This window comes from Drosophila melanogaster, chromosome 3R, assembly GCF_000001215.4.
Source record: "Drosophila melanogaster chromosome 3R".
NCBI classification, from domain to species: Eukaryota; Metazoa; Arthropoda; class Insecta; order Diptera; family Drosophilidae; genus Drosophila; species Drosophila melanogaster.
In genome coordinates, this window is record NT_033777.3 from 6,541,228 (window position 1) to 6,565,342 (window position 24,115).

Sequence of the window (24,115 nt, forward strand, 5' to 3'; positions counted from 1 at the left end):
ATTGGTTTTACTTTTCTATCAAAGTAATAAGCTGGAAATGTTTGCCCTGCCACCCTGCACCACAGGCTTCCCGAATGGCAAACGTGGCTAAAACAGAGAAGGATGTCGAGATGCACGGAGAAATAGTTTGTGGTCTTACTACATACATATACTTATTAGTTGTATTGTAATTTTATTTATAAACCTTGTTACATATTATTATACAACATAATTTTTAAGAGTTGTATTTTTTATATATTCATTTTATTTGAATGCTCAGCTATAAATATATATTTGCAATTAATTTCAATTATGGACTATATATATTAACTCTAAAATAAAAAAGAAACGTCATTCCTTTCATTTTTTAATTCACTTAAACATTTATTTTTATGGTATTTTTTGACGGATACACTTTTTGTTTTCCAAGTGTGAAATAAAAGACAGACAAGGCAACAACAAGCCGACTCAGAGACAGTTTGAAGTAAAGTTTTTCTGCATTTCAAGGGGAAGGAGGTGGAAAAAATGCAATGAAATTGCACACTTGCGTTTCCGCTTGGCCTGTCATGGGGGAAAACAGGAAAAGGACATATCCAGATCCAGCATCCACAAGCTCGCATCATTGATGACACACCTGCATCTCGACCTGTTCGAGGACACGCAGATTGAAATTGAAAGGGCTTTTCGGAAGCTTCAAAGTTTTTACTCTTAATTCATTTTGTTGTAAATTGTTTTCGTCTCAATTGAATTTACAAAAATATCGGAGAAATCAAAATGGGCAGTCTCCATGGAGTTCTAGGTTGTTGGATGTTGATATGAGTAAAACTAACGAACAAATCGGTATATTAACTTGGCAGAGTTAAAGCAAGTGAATTGCCTGAGTTACAGGTCGAACAAAAACCTAGAAGCTAGCAAAATCCGATTTTTACATATCTTAATTGAAAGGTTAGTCACCCAACAGGGTCATTATGACGGCTTTGTGTCATCCAGGATATTTTAATTGGAACAAATCAGTGTTGCCGACTGCCGTTCATTATTTTCATGCATACATATGTCTGGAATGTCTCAAACAGAGCAATCAGTAAATCACCGGTGTAATTGTATAGCTATATCTGAGCGTGCGTACGGATACAAGAAAACCAGTTGAAATCGAGCCTGTTAAATTCACTAATTACGCAAATATTTGTGCTCATCTGTGAATTATATCGTTTATACCACTGGCGCTGTCTACGTTCTCCTGGCACTCGATATTGTCCAGGGACATTAACGACTTAGAGTTCGGAGGCAGAAAATTGAATTGTAATTGTCAGCAGATAGGCGTCCAGCCTCGATTTCAAATGTCTGGCAATGAGTTTGTTAATTACCTGTCAACGGTCAAGATGTGCCCATCTCGCAGACGAATCCAGGACACAGATTTGTTGCCCAGCTGTTTGACCTGCGGGAATTAAAACAAGCAAATTGGTTTACAAATGAGATGGAGGTTGATCTAATATTTACTCTGCCAGATAATGATTTAAATAAAAATAATGGCTATAAAAAACAAATGAAAAATAACATAAACATGACATAATGATTTAATACAGCCAGAGAACGAACATAACAAGAGCTTTTTAATGTTTCGGATTTTTATATCGTTTAATATGTTTATGTATTTATAGAGTATTGGAGTTGAACTCCTAATGTGGACATCTACAATTATTTGATTATATACTTTATACATTATTATACTTGTTTTGCAAGATTATTTGTTTATGTCCAAAGTCTATTTTGCTGGCCCGACTATTGCATTTCCAACTACGAGAGTGCCATTTGCCAATAATGAATTTTGCCGTTAGAAGCTGGAGCAGCTTTGAGAGGGACCCCAACCGAGATTAAACACCCCATCTACGGTGCAGACCGTCCGCTCCATTAACGATAAGGACAACCTCCGGTGACTAAACCGTCCACACGGGAATTGCTCAACAAGTGGAAGAGCAATGTCAAAGTGCCGGCGCACACACACGCAAGTAAATTAGTGCAACCGAATGGGGCAGAAGGGGCCAGGAGTTGGTAAGTGGGGTCCAGTGGCTGCCCACAGAAACTACATTGAAATGTAATTAAATACCGAAATGAACATGAAACCCGGCCGACAGATGGACAAGCGCAGGAGCCGCCGATGCTCAGAAGTGGGGTCATCTGCATCTGCATCGGCAACGGCATGTTTCAGATATTATCGAAATGTGTCGTAGTTAGTAAATCTAAAATGCATTTATAGGGCCAGCACGCAGACCACCATCCTGTTTGCACAGAAACGATTTTGTCCATTCAACAATGGACAGTCCTCTGCCTTATATGGATCTCCATAAAATGTGTAGGTGCTGTCACCGCCCTGTAATTCCGATGTAACGATCTCATTAGGAGCTCGTTCAATGCGTTGCATTTAATTGGCCTCAGCCAGCTATGCAACCGGATTACTAATTTAGTTTTGGGGAAATTCCAATTCGGAGATTACTTTTGATTGCAACGACATCGAGAATCGGTCTAACTGCAACTCCACTCAATTGGAGTGCGCATTCTTTGGGCGGACAAAAGTTAAGCTCCGACAATTACAAATAAGCTGCTGCTTGGAATATTTCAAATAAGCCATTTTCCCAAAGGGATGTTCTACTCCACCTGATGTCATCGAATGTCCGGACGGACAAGTGAGGCCAATTTGAAAAGAAGCGGACCGAAGAGCAATCTTTGTCTGACTGCTGTCCTCGTCCGCTCCCTTTAATTCTTCTGCTCCTGCTACTTCTTCTCTGTCCCTCCTGGCTAAGAGGACTCACTCAACTGTGGCACTTAATGCAGCATTTGAACAGAGAATGGAATGAAAGGCTCCCGGAGAATGGAGACGGGCAAAAGGAGCGTCGACCAAACTGGGCGTGTCATCCTGGACGGGCATAAAGTGTAAAGCCAACGACGAGTAATTGACGAAAATTGAGATGCGAGCCTTATACTTTTCATTCCTGGATCGGGAAATGATGGCTGGTCTGGCGGAGGTATGTTGGATGCGGAAGGTGGGTGGTGGGAGGAGCTGTCTAGGCTGATGGCTGCTGAACTCTGCGGAGGAGCACTTAATTGACCATGACAACAAGAAATTAACATTGCTCGGCTGGAAAATTACAGAACACAGGCCGCCTTCCTCCCATCAGCACACGTATTAAATATTTCAGCCGCGATTAATGCGAGTTTTCCAATGCTTTGTTCTTTACCAAGAATTTTAGCTACCAAATTGTTGTATTCTGGGAATAACTTTGCCTTCGAATGAGTTGTGAATGCCCCTAAGACAGCTTGGCAAATTGGATGAATTCAGCTTGAATTTAATCTGTCTGTTTTTGTAACGCAAAATAATATATTTTGCTTGTTTAATCTTTAATCCCAGCGCTATGCTCGAGGGTTCTACCGGCAATCTACACATTTCGTGTTTGTATATTCCCCAATCTTCAAACGAGTGTCTGAGGTATTTTGAAAGACGATCACACCTGCCCCAATGCCCAAATTAAATAAATACTGAATAATTAGCAGGACCATTGGCAAATTGGTCACGTAACGTGGCTGACCTAGACTCCGAAAACGTGGCACCAATTGCGATGCCATAAAAGTAATTTGTTGAAATTTAATTTTCACTTTTCATTTATGCTAAATAAAATATTTACAACTTGTAAGCAAACAATTTGCTCGACTGCGTGCCCCTGGCACTTTACATTCCACCACGCCCCTGACCATGGCTTTTCCCCGGATCTTTCCGTTGGCCTTTAAACACCTGCGCAAACAATGGGAAAGCGTGTGAGAAATCGCCTGAGAGCGCCTTGGCCACGTTTGTTTGGCATTTGTTTTTGAGCCTTGCGTTAAATGCACAGTCTGTGGTCGGTCACACCTCATCCTCGTCGCTGTCACCGCCATCGTGCTGCGCCCCTCCAAAATGTTCCGGCCATCCCACAAATATTTGCGCAATAAAATTTAATGGGTTTTCTATGTGGACCTCGGGCAGGTCACGGTGATGAGGGCAGTCACAACAACAATAGTAGTAATAATTACAAATAAAAACACGCACGCACCTCCGCAAAACAGCACGCAACTTTGTTTGCGAATGTACGGGTGAAATCGCCTACGGCGAACCAAGTGTGTGGAACCGGAAGCTTTGGTTAGCCTGAACTTTCGAAAACTTGCAGTTATTTATGGGCACGATCTGTGTAATATTTCTTACTTTTACGAAATAAAAAAGAATGAAATATAATTTAAAACTTATATGCTAACAAATTAAATTCTGCTTTTGTATAAACATAAATTAAGTTTTTAGTTCAGTTAGGGGGGTTAGGCAGTGACGACTGTACAATAAAGATGTAAATTATGAATTTATTTTTCTGTCGCTTTAGCTCGTTTGGCTTGGCAAATTGAGATGGGATGTGGGGTGGAGATGAAATGGTTTAGCTGGAGCGGCACTCACCCGACAGGGCAGATACGCGTGTGTCCCGATCTGAGTGGTCACATTGGAAGTGGCGTAGCCATCCAGATAGGGCTCCACGAGTCCCGATGTCGCCGACAGAGCGGATGCCTCCGGCAGAAGCGAGGACACTTGAGCCAAACTGGAGAACGCGGTCGCCGATGATGGGTCGCCGCTCTCATCGGAGCTGATGGCCGTGGAGGCTGCCGATGCCGATGAGGTTCCTGCTCCTTCTGATGTTCCTGCTCCGGGTCCAGATACCCGACCGCCTGCCGCCTCCGCCGACGTCTGTGTGTGCGATGCTAAAATTGATTTGGGGGCGGCCCAGAGAAGCGGGAGAAAAAGTAAGAGGAAAGTGGATTTCTTGTTAATCGAAATGACAATTTCGGGCTTCGATTTCACCAAAGCACATGTCACGTACATGGCGCTACTGGTTCGGGTGTTTGTGTTCGGGAGGAGGACATTTTGGGTGGTCTGTGTTAGTTGATTGGGTATTAAAGCTGGAGGCAAACATCCAGCTTTAATTTGCATACATATGTATGTACATAGATGTCAAAATGGAAAGAGGGAAATAAAGTTTAAAACTCGCGCAGAAAATTGCTTAAATTTAATTGTTTTTTGGGGTGTGGCTGGTTGCTTTTTCTTTGCTAAATAAATAGTCTTAATGAATAAAATGGTCAATTGAAAATGATCTACTATACATATTTCTTAAATACTTTATAAGCCATTGAAGACGCATCTGTGCTTGCAAGGTCCTCAAGTTTCCATAACTAAATGATTACCTCCCACCGCCCTGGTGGTAAAAACAAAAAGCAAAAGTGAAGCCAGCAGCGACAAGTTAACATCGTTTGCCGGAAATGTGGCAAATGAGTGTATGGTGTTTAAGCCAGATACACACAAAGCCGCCAAGTCAGGAGCAGGCGAAGAAGGAGGTCTAACCACACTGGCCGTTCAAGTGGGTGGTGACCACCTCTGCATCTGATGGCCCGTCCTGCGGTTGCCTTTCCCAACCCATCCGAGCTTCAGATACACACTCGTACTTGTCTGTTTGGCAAATGCCAGTTTTCGGTTTCAAATGAATCAATGACGTTTAAGTGGCTGGCGGGCGACAACGTCACCATCATGATTTTCGCACCACAGCAAAGTTTTTTAATGAATGCCGTTCATTAAAATTGATTGTTGTTTGGCGGGTCGGCTGGCGATGCTTTCCACCCCCTGTGGGTCCAAATATTGTCCAACGTCCAAGGGACGCAGCCATGTCGATGAGTTGGCGGAATGCGAAAGGTCCGCTAAAACGCATGCTATTTGCTGAATTGCCAATTAACTGGCAATTTTGGCTGATCCAAAACGAACCGAGCCAGACCCATCGAATCTCCCTTACTCTTAACCAAAGCAATTGATTTTATCCCTCTGGTCCTTTATTTCTGCCTGATGACTGAACAATATTTTCGGTATAACATTAATTTTTGGCGGGAGCTTGGTGGAAAGAAAACGGTTTTCGAGTTTTGACTTTGACATAATTGCGCCTGTCGCTGACAGTTTGATATTTTTCTTGAAAAGTGGAATGGGAACGCAAATCATTTCTTAAATATGATAGATCTCTGGGGAACAATCGATTAAAAATATCCCTTAAATAAATATATTTAAATAAATAAATGATAATGGTAAGGAATTACAAAAATCTTACGTACAGTAAATAATAATGGGGAAACACATATAATCACTTGGTAGTATTCCTCTATGGAAATAAACATTTTATTACAAATGTTCAAAATCTGCTACCAAAATAAAGAATATGGAAAGTAAGGCACCTGGAAGTTGACTGACGCATAATGGAACGATAGCTAATATATCAGCACTGCCAAATTGAATGACAAGGACGTGTGTGCATGTGTAATTCGTTCAAATAGGTACCAGACCCGACATAACCATGGCAGAATTTGTGCTCCAATTAAAACGACGAATGTAGCGTAAAATCATTTCGAGTTTGACAACTTGCATGTCAATTTAATTGGTGCGAGCCCTTGATGGCCAAAAAGGTGGCAGTGACAGTGGCGTTGAGTTACTGCTGTATGCATAGCTGAAATCAGCAATCATTTCATCTATGCCTATTTTTTGCCCCATTGCTCCTTAAACCCCCCGAACCCTCGATCTCCGCCGCTGACAAGGGGGCCGAGCCACGGCGACAGCCGGAAAAAAGGGAAATAGTCAGGGAGCTGGGGAAATTGGGCAGTGGTTGGCGGAGGCGTAATTGACAAAAGGTTTCATGCATTCAATGCCACTGCCAGGCTCGTTGTCGCCCTCTGACAAATACAGCGACCAACTGACGGCTCTACACTCCCGTCCAAGTTGTAGGACCTGGCCAGAAGGACATGCCTGCTGGCAACCCACACTCACTCACACATACTCACTCACTCACAATCAGCGCAATCGACACGCAAAAATTGGAGAGAAACGCGCTGAAAAGATCAAAGCCGTTCAATTGTCAGCATCGACAGCTAGAGAGGCTCCTCGAATGCGGATGCGGATGTGGGTGTGGATGTGGATGTGGCGATGGATTTCGGGGGTGGTGATTTGTCAAAGCAACCAGCTCAAGGCTACCGCCTCCCGGTAGCCGCCCAAATGTTTAGCTCAACTTTCACCAAATAAAACAGCTGCCAGAAATTCGCTTAGTTTGCATTTCCGCACGAAGCTGTTGATTAACGTGTGTGGCGTGAGGAAAAGACGGATTCCAATCAGGGAAACTGACAATAAAAACGAAAACAATGAAGTCGGCGAGTTGAATCGACTCTATGTCGAGCAAGTGTCTGCACAGATTTATTAATCTCTTCACAGAATTCATATTTTATACGTGGCGTATACGTAATATGACTGGAAAAGATAAACGAGTTAAAAGAGATAAATGCTCAATGACATTTAGTTGTCCAAAGGAAGTCTTACAATAATTTCATTGCACATATGTAGACTTTTTACACTGATTTACATATTTATGATTAAAATTAAGCTGTGCGTTATGCCTCGTAATTTAAACAAATTTTTTTAGAAAAACTTAAAGACTTTAAAAACTTTATTTAAAACTCGACGTCTTTTCGTGGACCACATCCATGGGAAAAAATAATTAAATCGGCTTTATGCAAATATTTGCTTACTGGAAAGTCGATTCGAATATGTTTTTATTCAAATGTGTAAGTATACCACTGAAATGACAACAACTTAAAGTTACTTACAAAGTAATATTTGTGACGACCAAACAGTTTCGGGTAGGCACAAAGAGTTTTACAGAAAAGTTTTAAAGAGTATGCGAATTTAAATTTATTTCCTTTAATTAAGCACAGTTTTTTGAAGTTATTTGACCTTTTGCCTTAAAACTCAAACGGAAATGTCAGCAAAAACACATTTTGTAGGTAAATAGTCACACGGACACACACAAATCAAATTCAAGCCCCGGGCTCGAGATCTCTGACGGGTTCAAGGTGAGTGGACACCTGTCGCGCACTTGGCTATCTCTCACTTCATCCGTACTCTAACTAACAGCACGAATCGAAGATGTGCAGCCCCTGCTGTGGATCCTGCTGCGGACCTTGCTGCTCCCCCTGCTGCAGCCCTTGTTGTCCACCGTGCTGCAATGACTGCTGCGGGTCCTGCTGCAGTCCGTGTTGCGGACCCTGTTGCAGCCCCTGCTGCGGACCCTGCTGCAGCCCCTGCTGCAGTCCTTGCTGCACCCCCTGTTGCACCCCTTGCTGCACGCCGTGCTGCAAGTGTTGCACACCCTGCTGCGTGCCGTGTTGCACACCCTGCTGCACCCCCTGCTGCACTCCCTGTTGCACCCCTTGCTGCAGTCCGTGCTGCGGTCCGTGCTGCAGCCCCTGCTGCTCTCCTTGCGGAGGGTCAAAGTGCAAGTGATCCACGGCAGCGAATACGGATTCGTTTTCGGAGGCAGGAGCTAGGCGCAAATGCCACCACAAGTTCGTCGAGCTCGTTGGAGAGCCGTTGGAGCCCACCTGCTATTACCAGCTAAGGCAATCATACACACGAAAAGTCAACGGCAGAGCCAAGTTCTCAGGCCCCCTAGGAGTGGGGATACGAGAACGTAAGGGAAGTGGAACCATCTGCTCCCGGGGTCATGTTAATGAAGACACAGATTAGACAGCGGGCCCAGGTAAAAGTTGGTCATCCCCAACTTATGCCAGTTAGTGCTGTGTAAAGTTTTTGGCCTCTTCCAAAAATTAATTAAAATCAGTTTCAACCTATGTGACACGAGCAAACTTACAAAAGAAATTACATTACATGCCAAGCTGAGTCAACTACAGGGGAAAATAATTATTCTAAAGGACGTTTCTTACAGTAATATCAAAACTTACTGACATCTTGATTATTATTAGCGGGGTTCCAGTGTTCTTGGCTTCTTGTTGTCTTTACTTATTTCTGTGTAGTCTTATTACATCTTACAAATATTTTCAGAACCTCCCTGCATCAAATTCCGAAGTGAATAAATAATATTATGGTTTAAAAATATTGCTAGCTTATTCAAAGAGTAATGGGAGTTCGGGCATAGACTTCAAAAATGTGTCCTTCCCACAACTTTGCATACTTTAATTAAACATTTTACAACATATTCGTGCAGGCAAAGTGGATCGTCGTTAAATGTCTCAGGACATAGCCTGCAGTCCTGGGCTACGAGTAAAAATAACTTGTGACATGCTGCTGCGACAGTTGTTTAATCATTTCACTCGAAATGTTTTCAGGCCCGACGGCCACGGGTTTCCTATTTCTGCAGTTTTCCAGGGCGATGTGAACTTAATTAGGGTTAATTAATACTAGAAAATCACACAAGGCACACAAAGGGAGGAACATATTGACAAAGGACAAATTGGAGTGCTTAAGGAGCATCCGATGCTCGCACTCGTTGGATGAGGTGACCCTGGCCCCTAGTCCATCGAGGATCTCGTCTGTGCGACAGGAAATGAGTTTTCAAAGGCCGGAAGGCAGCAATTATGGCCGTCGCTTTGTGTGGACTGTTAATTGGTCTGGGAATCGACGATGCCGACGACTTTACGATATTTCATAAATTGCAATTTTACGATGCCCCAAAATTGAGCCCGCACTGCAGGCTCAACCTTGAGATTTGCATATCCTGGTTCCTGGTTGTCCTTTTCGATCTTATCCCTGGGCCACATTCCCCCCGCTGCTGTTTGTGTACTTTGTGAGTGTCGACGTCATGTAACGTGGCAAATCCAATTTGGCCACGCCCATTGGGTGGAAAGGAGCAGCAGCCGAAGCTCTCCGCCTGCTCAATAAACCAAAAGAAATTTTCTCTCAGAGGTAGAGGCCAGAAAGGACTGCCTTTGGCAAATTTGTTATTGGTCTGTCTGGTTGCTGCAACATTCTTTGAGGCGCAGCCAAAGAAATTGGATGAGGCCAGGTGCCAGCAGAGGTTCATCCTGTATGCAGGCAAATATTTGCCCAGGTATGACTCAGGGCTCAGTGAGTTGCATTAAATCCGCTTCGAGGCCTTGAGCAACATTTGATGCTGATAGTGGTATAATTAAATTCGCATTCCAGCAATAACATTATCCAAATACGGAATCAAGCCCCAATTTGTACGGCATTTGATTAAAGCCGCGAATCGCTCTCGTTCACATGTCATGTTCCACCGGTTGGTTGCCAGTTTGTCAGTAAATATTCAATATGTGAGTTTGTCCGTTTTTAATTATGCTTCATATAAACATGACGGCCGATATTTGGTCGGCTTGCTGCAATAATATTTAGCCAGTTGTCCTGATTTTAATGCATAAATAAATATATGTGTTAAAACGAAAAAACCGCAGGCCCAACACACGAATCCTGCATTATTTTTACTGAACATATGTAGGTGCTGGAAAAAGCTGACAGGCATTAGATGTCGTTTAATAAACCCTAATAGTCTGTGGTATCGTGCCGGAGTGTCCATCAAAAACACACTTTTTGGACCGCCCGCTTCCGTTGTTATATTTTCCCATTTTCCCATCTATCAATTATGCACTGTGTTCGGCGGGCAAGCGGCAGGGAAATTCGTTTTTATATTATTATTTACTTTGCAACGAAAACTGTCAGGAATGACCGCAAATGTAAGCGGCGTTGGATGGTAGAAAAAGCTTTTCCGACCGCTTCAGTTGCATTTATCGGCTTGACATTTCCAGTTATACGATGTATTTTATGAAATAGAATAGAATAACAACCATCACAGTTTTTCATCTTTCTAATTGAAATTTACCGATAGACTAGAAATCAGAACAAATAATTCCTCGCCAAAGATCCAATTAAATGAGTCCGAAAATGCTTTTGACATTTCAAGCGTTAGTTAGCTAATTGGTTTGTGCTCTTAGCATATATTTTTAACATGGCTAATAAGCTGAGCACATTTTATAACATAATTCATGGTTTTTTACTAAGCCACCAATTTTTTTTCAGGTCACTGGAAAAAATTCTCAATTAATGCTTCCTTTGGGTATTCACTCAAATGAACTGGTCAAAAAAATTAAATTCATATGTTCTTTCCATGCCCATTTATTTGCTTTGAATAATTAATTTATTTGTCATGTAGTTAAGCTTACGTCTATGTAATATCTAAACTTGACTACATATGCCATTATATTACAATTATATACTGCAGGCTAGGCCGTCCAATTACACATGTAGTTACAAACTTTACTCCAATAAATTAATAAATGATAATACGAAAGTGTTCGCATAAATAGTTAGATAGTTTTCGATTTATCTCCCAATTAGTTATATTAAAAAGCTACAAACGTACAAAGAATCCTGTGCTAATTCGCGGGAAAAAAGCATTTTCAATTTGTCAGAATAAATCCGGCATAAAATATGGAAACGGAGTGTACCCGTATTCTGTGGGTAATAATTAATGTAACGCTCGTGTGCGGACTTTGTTCGGATGGAGTCATTACAGAAGCACATACCATACCACGAATCTGGTATAAATTCAGGGGAATAGACTGGAGTATGTGGGTCATGAAACAGCTTGATATCTTTACTGCGCTCTATACCTGTGGCTATGGTTCATCCATCATTAGTTGGACACAAAAAGAAGGATTTTATGATGTGGTAATGGCAGCATAAAGGACTCCATAGCACTGGGTGTGTGTGTGTTCGTGGTAGTATTTTTTATGTTTTATGCCTTTTGAGCAAACAAGTTGGCGTATTTTTGAGCTAAGCTCGCAGACATAAACTGTCCTGGCCCCTGCTGGCCCCTCCACTCGCCCGCAAACTAAGCCACAACTTCCGCAACGTGTCATTCAAGCCACCCACATCATTACGACCCCCCTCCTCACATACACTCTGGCACGCTCTCGCGCACAGATACTAACTCACTAACACACGTACGGACAGGACTACTGGCTGTACGTGCTAAGTTGTTATGGCGCTCTACGTAACTCTCTGCTCTGTCGCATAACTTAGTTTTCCACGCTTAATACCGTTTTACGGGCTCCACTTTCTCCGCCTCCCTCCACCGCCTGGCCCATGGAAATACTTTAAAACGCATAAAAATTCCGACACGTCGTAACCTCAGTGCTTTTAACAGCTTCTCCCCTGCTCATCGCGAACCAGAGCCCAGAGATCCATAGATGACGACCCCATCCCAAAACCCCACTTGCACGTATATACGATGGTATACGAGTATAAAACCAAACCCAGAGTCAGCAATCAACTGCACTTTCCAGGGACTCTCGCTTTGTTGCAAGTCATGCACATCAAGTGAAGTTCCTGCCGCTTGTTGTTCCTTCTATACGGGGTACATTCGAAATATAAGGGTATACTAGCCTAGTCAGAACATATATTATGGATTCACATGGAATCAGCTTTGACCGGTTAATTTAAAAATTATAAAGTTATTATCTCGGTTGATGTTCAAGCGGCTTGGCTAACTTTTCCCCATTTCTATTGTGTCCCATTTCACTAAGCAATAATATTCAGTTTTTTACATATTTTAAACTATAAATTAAGCACCAGGTATCCCACAGTTGAGTTCCTTCATTAGTGCGTTTAAACTTGTTGTTTCTAGCGTGGTGTTGTTGTCTAGCGGACGCGGTTGCTCAGTATGTTCCGCTGCAGTTAACCTGCAAAGTAGCGCAATTTGTTGATAGCAGGTTAAATTTCATTTGCCCGCACACTTTTTATACATATTTCGCTCCCCGTTTGCTCCTTTTTTTGTGAGCCCTCTAATGATCTTGCCAGCAGGACGCGGCCCAGGATGGAGGCAAATAAGATGCATGTGGAAAATGTGGCGCATCCTAAACACGTTTTGCATGAGGAATAAACGTAATTGTTTTTTCTGTGTCACAGTCGTTTGCTTGATGAAGGTGCGAGCGAAAATGGTGCTGAGTTAAATTTTAAATTGAATTGCCGCCAAGAGAGTGATAAAGTTTAACACACTTTCAACATGATGAGAGACATCTTTCAACACAATCTGAGTATTTCATACAACAAAATATAATTCGGGAGAGAGAGATTAGCTAGAAGTAGAATGTGATCAGATGTTATACATTTGAAAATTAATTTCAAATCGAAAAACCTCCCAGTATTTTATTGCCCAATAAAAATTCATTAGCTTTCTGCACACAAAGCTAACTAGGCGGCATGAACTTTGCGCAATGATACATAAATTTGAATACCCTGCCGACCCGAGCACACACACCTTAACAGGCGTTGACATTAATATCACTTTACCCCAATCTGTCCAATTTACCAATAAAACTCTTGAATCTCGGCTCAAAGTGCTTTAAACTGCAATGGGCCAGGTAAAAGTGAGTGAGTCAGTATTCGAGTATGTATCCTGAGCTGCCCGGGTGTTTGTTTGTGCGGCTGTGCCTTTTAACTTTTGCATAAAAACAACGAACGCAGCCGGCAGCAGTTAGTGGATGGATGGATGCAGGATGCAGGCCAGATCCAAGACAAGGATGCAACTTTCAGCTGCTAAACGAAAATATAAAACACTTAACTCGACTGCATGGGCGACAATCCCCTCCATTTGTCCCTGGGAGCCCGCAGATCCTCCTCTGCCTGGCGACACATTCAACTGCACTCTCGTCCTGGAGACTGGCAACAATTTGATGGCACTGAGAGCAGTGGGGGAAGCCCTTCCCCTTTGGGCCGGGCCAACAAACCCAGACACTGGCATCCCCTGGCTGCGAATTTAGGTCACTTTTTGGCAGCCAACAACAGTGAGCCGGAAGTGCAGAAAATTTGGCCTAAAAATAACATTTATTTGTGTGCAGCTCACTGACGTTTAGTTTTACGAACTCTATTACGATTACGATTATGGGGGCACTTTACTGAACAAATTAACCCAATGAGTTTCTTCTCACTTGCCAAGTTAATAGAATACTAAGTGAATTTTCGGTCGCGGAAGTTGCCGATTATACAAAGTATACGTAATGGTCCTACATTTCTGGGGCAGTTCGTTTGAGGCAAAATATGAAAGTAAATATTTTGCGTTTTTTATCTTTTCATAGAATGTTTAAAAATGTTGTCACGCAATGGGTACCTGAAAAAATAATATAATTACATACGATGTCAGTTGAGTTGAGCAATATTTCTATTACTTTTTCGATTTATTTAATTTTATATATATTTCCAATTACATTATATTCTTTAGTAGCTAAGATCGCCCCACTGTGCCTGCGTTAGGGTTCTGCTTTTGGGGGCATTGAAAGCGCGGCTTACAATGACCGACCACAAGCGGTGGCGAGGGACGAAAGGGAAGGACTTTACGTGGCTTTAATAAATAACAGCTGAAGTTTAAATTGCCGTTAGCATAAATTATGAGCAGTTAGAGACGTTGCCTGCATTCACCGAGCGACGCCTTTTTGGCTGCGAAACTTCTTTCAGCAGCTCGTTTCCCTTTCCTCTTCGTTGCTTTCCTGTTCCACTCGCCCCCGTAGCTTTTTTGGCAAGCATCCTGCTGAATGGAGGAAGTGGTGCCACTTTTTATGCATTCGACTGTGCATAAGTATGTATATACTTCTATATATTTTTGGCCGGCCAAAAAACACAAGATGAAAAGTTAGCGGCGCAAAGTGAGATTTCAATTTGGCTGGCTCGCGTTTTATGGGTGGGGAGGAAACATTGCCGGACTCATAAAGCATTTCCGGCACTCATGAATCGGTTGGGTCCCTCGAGCCTTTTGTCCCCACTCCCAGAGCTCCGGACCACTACCCTGATATTGTGATGTTTGGAGCTAAAGTTGTTTGCTTTCTTTTCTCCAGAAAAGCCGAAAGCCTTAGAAAATGGAACGCCGTCTGGTGGCTTCCTGCTTCCTGCATCCATTACATCCACCTTCAAGAATACACTGGACGAAGCGCTTTATCTTTTGGTACTTTTGAGAAAGCTACCGCCCTTTCTAGAACTCTTTGGCACTTGAGAAGAATGGTTTGTTGGTATATGTTAAGGGTAAATAATATGTTAATCATTTCTGGGTTACCTTGAGCGGTTTAAAACTATTTCTAGAAATGTTTATACATTTTTTTCCGTGCATAAGAAAGCCCAGTACCCAACTGGGAGCTCATTCGTTGCATACTTTCCGTTAGCCCGGTTTGTCTCACTTTCCCAGCAGCGAGTACACATTACATTTCCCTCTCAATTGTTTGGCACCGAATAAAAGAAACCCCGAGCCGGGCTACCCATATCCAAAGCCAGGGTCCAAAGTGGGCGTGCTTGTTGCGGGCTGGTGAGGAAGTGAGTTGGCTCCATGGATTCCATGGAATGCAACGACCATGACAGGGCACATGGCTCAGCATGGGTAAAGGCATTCGAGTCAAGGGGATGGCTGGCATACTTGTGTGTGCATTCCGCCAAAAACATTTGAATGCCAAGTATTCAAAGCAATCTAAACAGGGCTGGGTGCAGGAATATCGGCTACCTATCATTCAACGTTAGGGTTCGACACAATCGAATGAGTGGCAACACTTAATTTAATGAATATTGAACCAGTTATAGTATCAATGAGATTTAGTTGAATGGCAAAGCGCAAACGTAAATGGAATCGCATACGAATGCATCGAGTCCACAATCTACACATATCCTGTGCACAATGTCAACCGGCTGACAGGACAAAGAATCATAGCAAAGCACCATAAACGGTCGGGATTAAGTAAATATTTTGTTACCCAAATCTGATGGAATTTACGCCATGATCCCTCGAGCTGTATTCTTTGAAAAAAACTAAATGGGTAAAATGTTTATTTTTATAATGGGTGGATCTGCACACCTTTAACCCTATCTAGATGATTTGAAATTTTCTTAATTTTGTACTTAAACTTATTTAAGCCATTAAAATATTTTTTAATCCCCAAAGTATATTTTTAATATCATAAGCTAGAGTATTCAAGAAAAATGCAAATCCGTGAACGAATTTTGTTTCTACTGCAACCATCGGCGGGAACCGTGGCACAATAAATATAACAATTGAAATGGCAAATACTCTGAAAACGGATTCCTGTATATGCACGAAATGAATCTCTAATAAAAATGATATTTCCATTACGGCGATTAAGTCGTCAGGACAAAGCACCAACACAGGGGCAGTTGGATGGAAATAGGGAATAACAGGATATAGAGGTGGAAAGCTTTTCTACTGCGGTCTTTGCCTGGTTGTAAGGATGAGTCCTGTGATAGGATTTTAGCTGCCTGCCATTATTTCAATTGTTGTTGTTTATATTCATTGGATTTTGTACCTCCTGCATTCGCTCTGTCTCTCTCTCTCCCTCTGTCTCTCTCCGTTTATGTGTCTTTCTCTTGCCCCTTACATCATTAATATGAGCGTTTTATGTGGATTGCACAATCGGCCTGAAGGTTGACCATAAAATATTTTCCAGCGCCCATCCGATGATATCAATTTTTACGGCTGACAATATTAGCCCGACATAATTATCAATCTTTATGGGTCGAACTGAAATGGTCTGCAATAAAATGCCAAACGTAGATCGCCGATAACGAATGTCCTCGGCCGCAGAAAGGATGTCCTTCTAGCGCAGAAAATGTTGTAACACATGTGTGCACGTGCTGATAAAATTAGCAATTCGAAACCATTTGTGGGATGGTGTGGTTTTCGGGGGCGGAAGGAAACCTGATATTAGCAGCAGATATATTCATGTCGGCTGCTCTCGGGCGTAAAGTCATGGAGCAGCCAACGGGGCGGATGAGTGTTGCTGCCAACGGGGCGAATGAGTGCTCTTGCCACTGTACCCGGTCGGGCCTTTGGCTGTTTTGCGGTCTATCTACCTCTTGGTTAGGAACATTTCCCACACCCATTCCCCATTTACCCAACCCTTCCCGTTACCGCTAGGGGTTTCACCACCCACCCTGCGCGTGTCGAAGCATCTCAGTTGGAAAATGGGTGACAATTCATGACAGGGCATGAGCAGTGCGCGTAATTTGCATATACGGTGGTGTTCGTTCATTCGTTTCGATGGTCGAAACTAACCAGGCGTTTGGGTTGTCCAGCTGTCCCGCTCTTTTTTTCCCCCTTTCACCATGAGCCACAAAATTCCCTGCCGTATTGGCCCGGCAGTTTTGGCATTGACTTGGCTGCACTTAGCCCCATCGCATTACACAATGTCCCCTCATTCCGGCTGCACATTGTGATAAAAATCCCCCTTCAATGCATTTTCCACACCGAAAAAAGGTGGAATATAGGGCAGCTAAAATAGAAACCTCTCTCACACATTTTAAATGCAAATGACACACCATGGCGGGCAGATAGTGGAAGAGATGGGGCAAGTTCGAGGTGTCTTTGTGGCTTGCCAGCCGGCAGATTAAAAGCGAAATTAGTTTTCCTCTAATAGGCTAATGCAGCTTGGTCGAAAGCAGTTAGTGACAGGATGAATATTTCATATTAACAGAATTTTAGCAGCTATTTCAGTTGTCGACACATGGTAAATGTACATACTTTCATGTAGAGTCCAAAAAAAATAATTCTAAAATTTTATTTTCTACAATTAGTACCAAAAATTAGTATCCACTTAAAATTTTGGCTATTCAAAATGGTTTCAGTTCTTATTTCGCCTGTTCTTCTTGCGCATGTGTTTCTTCCACTTTCTCCAGTATTTCTGGATCTTGATGGCTGCGCGGTTCATGGCGAATAACAGGACACGATGCTGGCGGTGCCTGGCCTCCTCTTCCTCTCGCTTTACGACGATCTGCTTGTAGACCCGCTCAACCTTCAGGAACCCAATCATGTATTCGTCGAGGGCCTTCTTAGCCTTTTTGTGTTCTTCGGCGAGCTCCATGTTCTCGATCATCTTTTCGCCAATGCTGTGATCGTATTTCTTGATAATGGCTTGTAGTTGTAAAATCAGCTTGTTTCTAAGGATTTTGGCCAATTGTTGATGTTATCTAAATATTGTCGGTCTAAAAATCCAGTTTCACTTACTTTTCCTCTCGAAACACCTTTTCCTGTTTTAAATAGTTTTTTGTGGTTAAGTTATAGTTGTTTCGCGTTTTTTGCAGCTGTTCTTCCAAATCAGCTTGTCGCTCTAAACTTAATTTTTTATTGGCCTTTACCAGACGAGTGCACCGATCGCTGAGAGTACAAACTGATAAGTTAAAGGAACATTTATTTTTTCTACGAGCATCACTCACATTTCCTTTTGGATTCGCTCGTTCTTCTCCCTCTTCTTCTTCATGAGGAGGTCCTCGTAGTTTTGCAGGTAGGCCTCCTTATCAGCCAAGCTCTTCCTGATGGCCGCCTTCTGATCCAGGATCTTCTTGCGCAGCTCTTCCACCTGCTCCTTGACCACCTCGTTCTGCTTGTACATGGCATGCAGCTGGCGCTCCTGGGCGATGGCGTCGGTGGACGTCCTGTACAAGCGGTCCTTGGCCAGATCATAGAGCATCTCGAAGGCGTTCAGCAGCTTCTTCTCGTTGTCGCTCATGTGGTTGTAGTAGCTGGGAAACAGAAGGTAGATCCTGCTGTTCCGCTGGAAGAAATCGATGATCTGGATAATGCCGTGATCCATCAGGGGCGGACGTTTCTCCCGCAGAATGAACTCCCTTCGACGAACAAACGATTCCACCAGGTGAACTGCCTTTTCGTACTTGGTTCCATTAAGAATCTTAGCCATGTGCGCGGGGTGTTCCAGCAGTTTCGGCATGATTAGCGAGATCTTAACCCGTTCGATGGCCTCGGCCAGGACATTTAAAACACATCCGATTTGCACTATTCTCACGGTTGCAAATTCTAGGCGCAGAAGGTGTAATTATGTGATTAAACATTGACACAAGTGTTTTGTGTCCCAAATTTAAAGATACAATGTTTTCTTATAAACGCACATAAAAGGTATTTGTCTGAACGCACTTCTTTTATATTGTAATTAAGCAGACTTTTTAAATGGTTGTAATAAACACAGAAGAATAGCTATTTTGCTATTTTAATTTAGAACAATAGATTTAGTTAAGTCTGCTTAAGATTTCTAAACACCTCACCATGCTGGGCCAGTTTGATGTCATTCTTCTTTTCCGCTGGCATCGATTTGCCCCGCATCATCTCCGTCAAACTCATCTTGCTGTTCGTGGTTTTTAAATAGTCTTTTGTGAATAATTCATTTATTTTTTTTTCTGATTAAGGTGCTGCGAAAGCAGCCTTTACTGTAAAGAGCTTGTTTTTATTTGTTTCTCGCTTTATTTTATTATTTTTTTTTTTGACAGCAGTGGTTTTGTGTGTCGGTGTAAATTTGTTCCTGCTCTGAGCTGAAACTCGAACTGCACTGTGATGGAAGTTAGCCCTGTTGCCTTGATCCCCTGAACGATGTGCCCAATTTATGTACACAAATTCGTATATTTACAAAAGCGGATCCTCGACACATCTATCTGCCACTGGGTTCGCTCCGCTGAGCTGCAAACTTCCTCAAGTGGAAGCTCTTGTTTGGACCCGAATCAAGTTGACATTACATGGCGTGTTTCAGTCGCGGACTGCGGACAAAGTTTCTAAACAAATGCCCCGGAATTTGTGACTACAAATGCAGCGCTTCCTGCTCGATGTTGGATGCACATTTTTTGCAGCTCTTTGTGCGCTCCTCTGTTCCGCTGTGTTGCCAAAAATTTATGGCTAACAATATTTTTGGCTGGTAAAGACGCATTCAGCTCACAGCACATGGCAAACAACTTGCTGCGAGTCACAGGCGAGGCACCTAAATAAACCGATTCGTGGGGGAGGGGCTGGCTGTTTTCCGGGGACGTGTTCTAGGCGGAGTTATTGAGGGAGTTTTTAGGGGCGTGGCACTGTTTCGGGGCGTAATTTGTATGCACTACTCGACCATCCTGCATCTCCGCCTCTGAATATGAATCCGAAACCGAATCGGACAGTATGCGCCAGTGAATTCGGTTTCATCCTGAGTTGTTTGTGCTTTGAATACCCTTTTAGGGGAAATAGTGCATCATGAAGTGCCCACAGTGTCGAAATTCCCACAACTAAAATCTTCAACGTTCGAATAATCATAAAATTTCTGGATTTTGTCTGTAATTTTTGGTCACAAATAGCAGTTACATTTGAGCAAGAAAGTGTATAATCTCTTCGTTGATTGAAAAATCTTGGCAGTTATCATTTTTTCTATCGCATTTTCCATAGCTGCTGTTGTTGCTCTGCGCTTATTGCATTTGTCTCGATTCGTTTGGCTCGCACAAAAACAAATTGCCGGAAGTATGCAAATGTTTGATGCAGCTTATCAGATATTGTTTGAGAGCCTTCCCCCGTTTTGTTTTGTTTTTTTTTTTGGAGTGGGTAGAGGGGCGTGGGCGTTTCGGGGCGTGGCATTTGGCACGGCGCTCATTTGCCTTGCAAAAGGCGCGCCACCAGTGAGCAACCAGCAAACAAGAGCCAAGCGACAGCAAATAACTTTCAGAGACACTTGCATCCCGAACACAAATAAAAAACCAGAAAAGTATCGGGAATTGAACTGTCAGCTGCAGCAGTACGTTGGGGAAATCGAAATTGAATTACATTTGCACTTTATGCTAAAGATCCATCAGATGACAGCAACGGCACATGGAGCGAGATAAAAACTAATTAAAAATGTTGCGAAACAATTTGGGGAGGAGATGGATGCCAGATTCCTGGAAAAACTTTAATTTAGTTTACGAATGTTCAGAAATATAGGCAAGTCTCTATCCAAGTCAATAATCTTTGGAATTCTTAAAAACTAATTAAAAGTGCTATAGAAACAAAGTTTGATATGTGTCGATCAGAAAAGAACAGAAAGCTAGAAAGTTATAGGGTTTACTTGAAAATCAAACACAATATTCCTCAGGCTGGATAAACATTTTTTAGTCGTAGGCATTTTAAAATCTATATACCACTTAAGTTTCATTTATAAAAAAAATCGGCAAATTAAATACGTATGCTTTGAAATATGTATACCTTCAATACCAAGTGTTTTTTCTAAATAAACTTAAGCCACAATGATAGTTACTAAACATAGAGTTTATTTGTGTTAAGAGCGTGTACCATATAAAGTGTATATTCAGTGATTTTTTATGCTTTTCATGTTAGTATTGAAATCACCAGCTATATGTTTTTCACGTAGGTGGTATATGTTTGTTCTGTTCTGGTGACCTTTTTTTGGCAGACCCCTTGTCTTGGTTCAAATTAATACATTGGCGAGTGGAACTCAATGTCATTTATCAACCCCGAACTTTCTGACATTTATGCTTTGTGACAACCAGGTCCTGGAGTCTAGAATTGGGCCCGACAAAGTTTCTTTCGACAGATGACACATTTTCCTGTAGCTCTCCTACATGAATGCTTGATATTTCCATATTTCTTCAGGGCCACTGGACTGGGCAGAATAGGGAAGAAAATCACCCCCTATTGATAAATGATGCTGATGGATTTTTATTGCCCGGTCTTCTCGGCTGGACAAGGGAAGATAGCTGGACCTGGATTCTCCGCCCAAGGGGGTTGGATTGGACCACATGTACGTATGACATGCTGTTGGACGGCTGCTTATCAACGGTTTAGCGCGGCTTGTGTGCCTGACAGGTGAATAAAAGCAGCTGTCAACACTTTTTTATCCCCGTTTTTGAGGTGTGAGTGTGCTTGTGTGAGTGTGTGCGCGAACTGAGGTCCATTAATATTGATATAGAATATATTGATTTTGCGCTTTGTTTTTTGCTGCCAAGGAGCATGCGAGGCGAGAGATTAATGCTTCTACGAGAATGCCAAGCGACTATTTGAATACAGTTTCTTGGCTATCGTGAAGGCTTGAGTTCTGCAAGCTGAAAATTAGTTTGTGGCTATTTTTGGAAAATCAAAGCACTTGCCAATGATTTGGCTTGCTTACCAGGCATATTATATATAAATTGCCAGGCCATCCATCAAAACACTCACAGCAAACGAAGACGTCGGTGGGAGGATGAAGGAAGTCAGAAGGCAATTTGAGAAACAACTTCAATGCCAATTGGCCAAATCCGAATGCATTTAATGGCCACAAATTCAATTCAATGGCTCAACAAGATGCTCAGCTTAAATCTGGGTAGAACGGGGCGTGGCCACTGCACTTCTCGCCTCCGCCGGTTGAAAATTTTATGTTTAATTTATTGATACACTCACCTTGCAATAAAAATTGATGGCAGAAACACATTTACACACCGGATGATGGCAGAGTGAAAAAAGCGTGGTAGGGAAGCGGGGCGTTGGCCATAATTTTTCATTTCATTGTTTTGTTTCGCAGCAGTCGTGGGAAAATACTCCGCGGATAAACCCGAAACAAAAAGCTGGCAAAGTGGCAAGCAGCAAGAAAAAAGGAGCGCAAAAGAAAATCGAGGGAAAATTCTTTTCTATGCGGGGAAAATTCATGAAATGCCCGACGGAACTGGAAGCGAATTTTTGTGATATTTATTTGCTGAGCCGGGAAAAAAAATGGAAAGAAACCGAGTTGCGAGAACTGCAATAAAGCCAAGCAGACAAAACAGACGGAAATGAAAGCAAGAAATAATGTCCCCGTCTCCAGTTCCACTTTCAGATCCAAGGAAAGCAGAAAGGAAAGTGAAAAGTTTTCCCAAAAGAGAGAGAAACTAAGCCGAAAACGAAACCAAAGGCGCAACGCTGTTGATTTTATTTTTATTGCCACAATTTATGTATGCACAGATCCGACGCTGCGTATATGCAACGCAGCTCTCAGCAGCTGCACATTATGCCAATAACTTGATAGTGCTTAAGTTGTGACATTGGATTTATTTCGCTTTAAGGCAGATCGAGGGAGCCGACAGCTGCAAATCATTTTTAAATGCTTACAAATTTCCAACACAATTTATAACTTAAATAAATTTAGTGCCGGCGAGCGGAAATCACAGAAAAAGTTATGAAAAATGTGGGGCAGCAGAAAGCAAAGCACAGCAAATGAAAAATAAATCAATCTTACACTCAAAGTTGGGCAGTGAGTGGGATGGGTGGTTGGGCGAGAAGCAACATCCCATCCACAGAGCGGGAAATTCAATAAAGTTAAAGAATGCTGAAAATATTATGGCATACCTGCAGGCGACTGCAGTTGCAGCGGTGTATGTGTGCAAACGAGGAAATTCTAATATTAGTATAGTTGGCCAAGTTGTACATGGACTTTCGCAGAACCCTTAATGGCTTCACTAGCTTACCTCCCCATACCCCATTTACCGCACCCATCAGGTTATTTTTTACCAGTTTTTCCTCGCCTGCACCGTTGCCTGATCATTTACAATTCAACATTTTGCAGCACCAGTGAATTATGCTTTTCAACTGGCCTTTTCCCCACTTTTCCGCTGCTCGTTTTCCACGGCTTCCGGGCACTCGCGGTCTATGGCCCATTTGTGTGTTTTGAGGCTTTGGGCGATGGCAGTAAGTACGCTAATAGCTTCTTATGACAGCAATGAGGCAAAATCATGCGAAAATTCAATTGCACGGCTTTTCCGGCTCCGCAGTATAACAACAAAAATTTTATCAACTTATAAACATAGCACGCTTTTATTAATTGATTACATATGTATGTATGTCATAGTCCATAGAGAACTCGTGCTAAACAATGAAAATAAAGTCGAATTAAGTTTTTTGACTGCAGCTTTTTGAACTTAAACTAGAAAAACCGACTAAGATTGCACAAGAACAAAGAGGACTCTGAATGAAAAGGTTTATTTATGAATATAAAGCCAATCTTTGGACGTTTTGGCCGTTGCTCATTGCTCAGAAAAAACAAAAATTCTGTGGATGAACGAAAGTAAATCCAATCAATTTTAAACGCAACCAATAAGGCCAATCAGCAGCTTTTACTAATTGATTTCAAACGCTCTAACTGCTGCTGCATCAAATAGACTCAGTTAGAAAATAAATTCAGCTTAAAATACTCCTTTGCCGTAAAAACCAATCAGGAAAAAATCCAATTTATATGAAAATTCCAAAATAAATCGTTTTGTTTTTTTTTTCATTGACACTCCCTCGATTGTCTTTCAATAAAATATGCTGCATGGTCAATCAATGATTGTCAAAAGACAGGCTCTCACAGTTCCTGTCACATCGCGTTCAAAATAGGGAATTGTTAGCGTTGATGGACTGGCGCTCCAACTTAATAGGAGCTCTTTTTATTTTTGAGGTAAAGCCCAGATAAGTGAGTTGAATTGTTTTGACATTGAGTGGCAAAAAAGGGCCGACAATTG

At 42.2% G+C, this 24,115-nt stretch overlaps 3 protein-coding genes and 1 long non-coding RNA gene across 5 annotated transcripts in view; 2 read left to right on the plus strand and 2 right to left on the minus strand.

Annotated features, from left to right (window-relative positions):
* Positions 1-24,115, minus strand: part of dpr11 (defective proboscis extension response 11) — a 64,162-nt gene that overhangs the window by 12,059 nt on the left and 27,988 nt on the right. For both annotated transcript variants that reach the window (NM_001275391.1, NM_176409.2), the window contains exons 3-4: positions 4,448-4,746; positions 1,344-1,414 (exon numbers count right to left, since the gene is read on the minus strand). In NM_001275391.1, coding sequence (NP_001262320.1) covers positions 1,344-1,414; positions 4,448-4,746 — 370 coding nt within the window. The remainder of the gene's footprint in view (positions 1-1,343; positions 1,415-4,447; positions 4,747-24,115) is intronic.
* On the plus strand, positions 7,809-8,756 carry Pif2 (PFTAIRE-interacting factor 2). Its single transcript, NM_169147.2, has 2 exons — positions 7,809-7,917; positions 7,979-8,756. The coding sequence occupies exon 2, from the start codon at positions 7,991-7,993 to the stop codon at positions 8,345-8,347; it is 357 nt and encodes a 118-aa protein (NP_731093.2). The 5' UTR covers positions 7,809-7,917; positions 7,979-7,990; the 3' UTR covers positions 8,348-8,756.
* lncRNA:CR46132 (long non-coding RNA:CR46132) lies at positions 13,090-13,772 on the plus strand. The gene has a single exon (NR_133336.1). It is a non-coding gene; the product is annotated as a long non-coding RNA:CR46132 (long non-coding RNA).
* On the minus strand, positions 17,391-19,124 carry CG1137 (uncharacterized protein). The gene is made up of 4 exons (NM_141408.4): positions 18,923-19,124; positions 18,080-18,677; positions 17,871-18,020; positions 17,391-17,803 (listed from the first exon to the last, which is right to left on the minus strand). The coding sequence occupies exons 1-4, from the start codon at positions 18,996-18,998 to the stop codon at positions 17,488-17,490; spliced, it is 1,140 nt and encodes a 379-aa protein (NP_649665.2). The 5' UTR covers positions 18,999-19,124; the 3' UTR covers positions 17,391-17,487.

What these genes read in the sequence shown, in the direction of transcription:
- Pif2 (NM_169147.2), top strand. Translation starts at nt 7,991, where the DNA reads ATGTGCAGCCCCTGCTGTGGATCCTGCTGCGGACCTTGCTGCTCCCCC.
- CG1137 (NM_141408.4), bottom strand. Translation starts at nt 18,998, where the DNA reads ATGAGTTTGACGGAGATGATGCGGGGCAAATCGATGCCAGCGGAAAAG. An exon ending in GAGCGAATCCAAAAGGAAAT is followed by an intron (nt 18,021 to 18,079) that starts GTGAGTGATGCT and finishes TTGTACTCTCAG; the next exon opens with CGATCGGTGCACTCGTCTGG. An exon ending in AAGGTGTTTCGAGAGGAAAA is followed by an intron (nt 17,804 to 17,870) that starts GTAAGTGAAACT and finishes CAAAATCCTTAG; the next exon opens with AAACAAGCTGATTTTACAAC.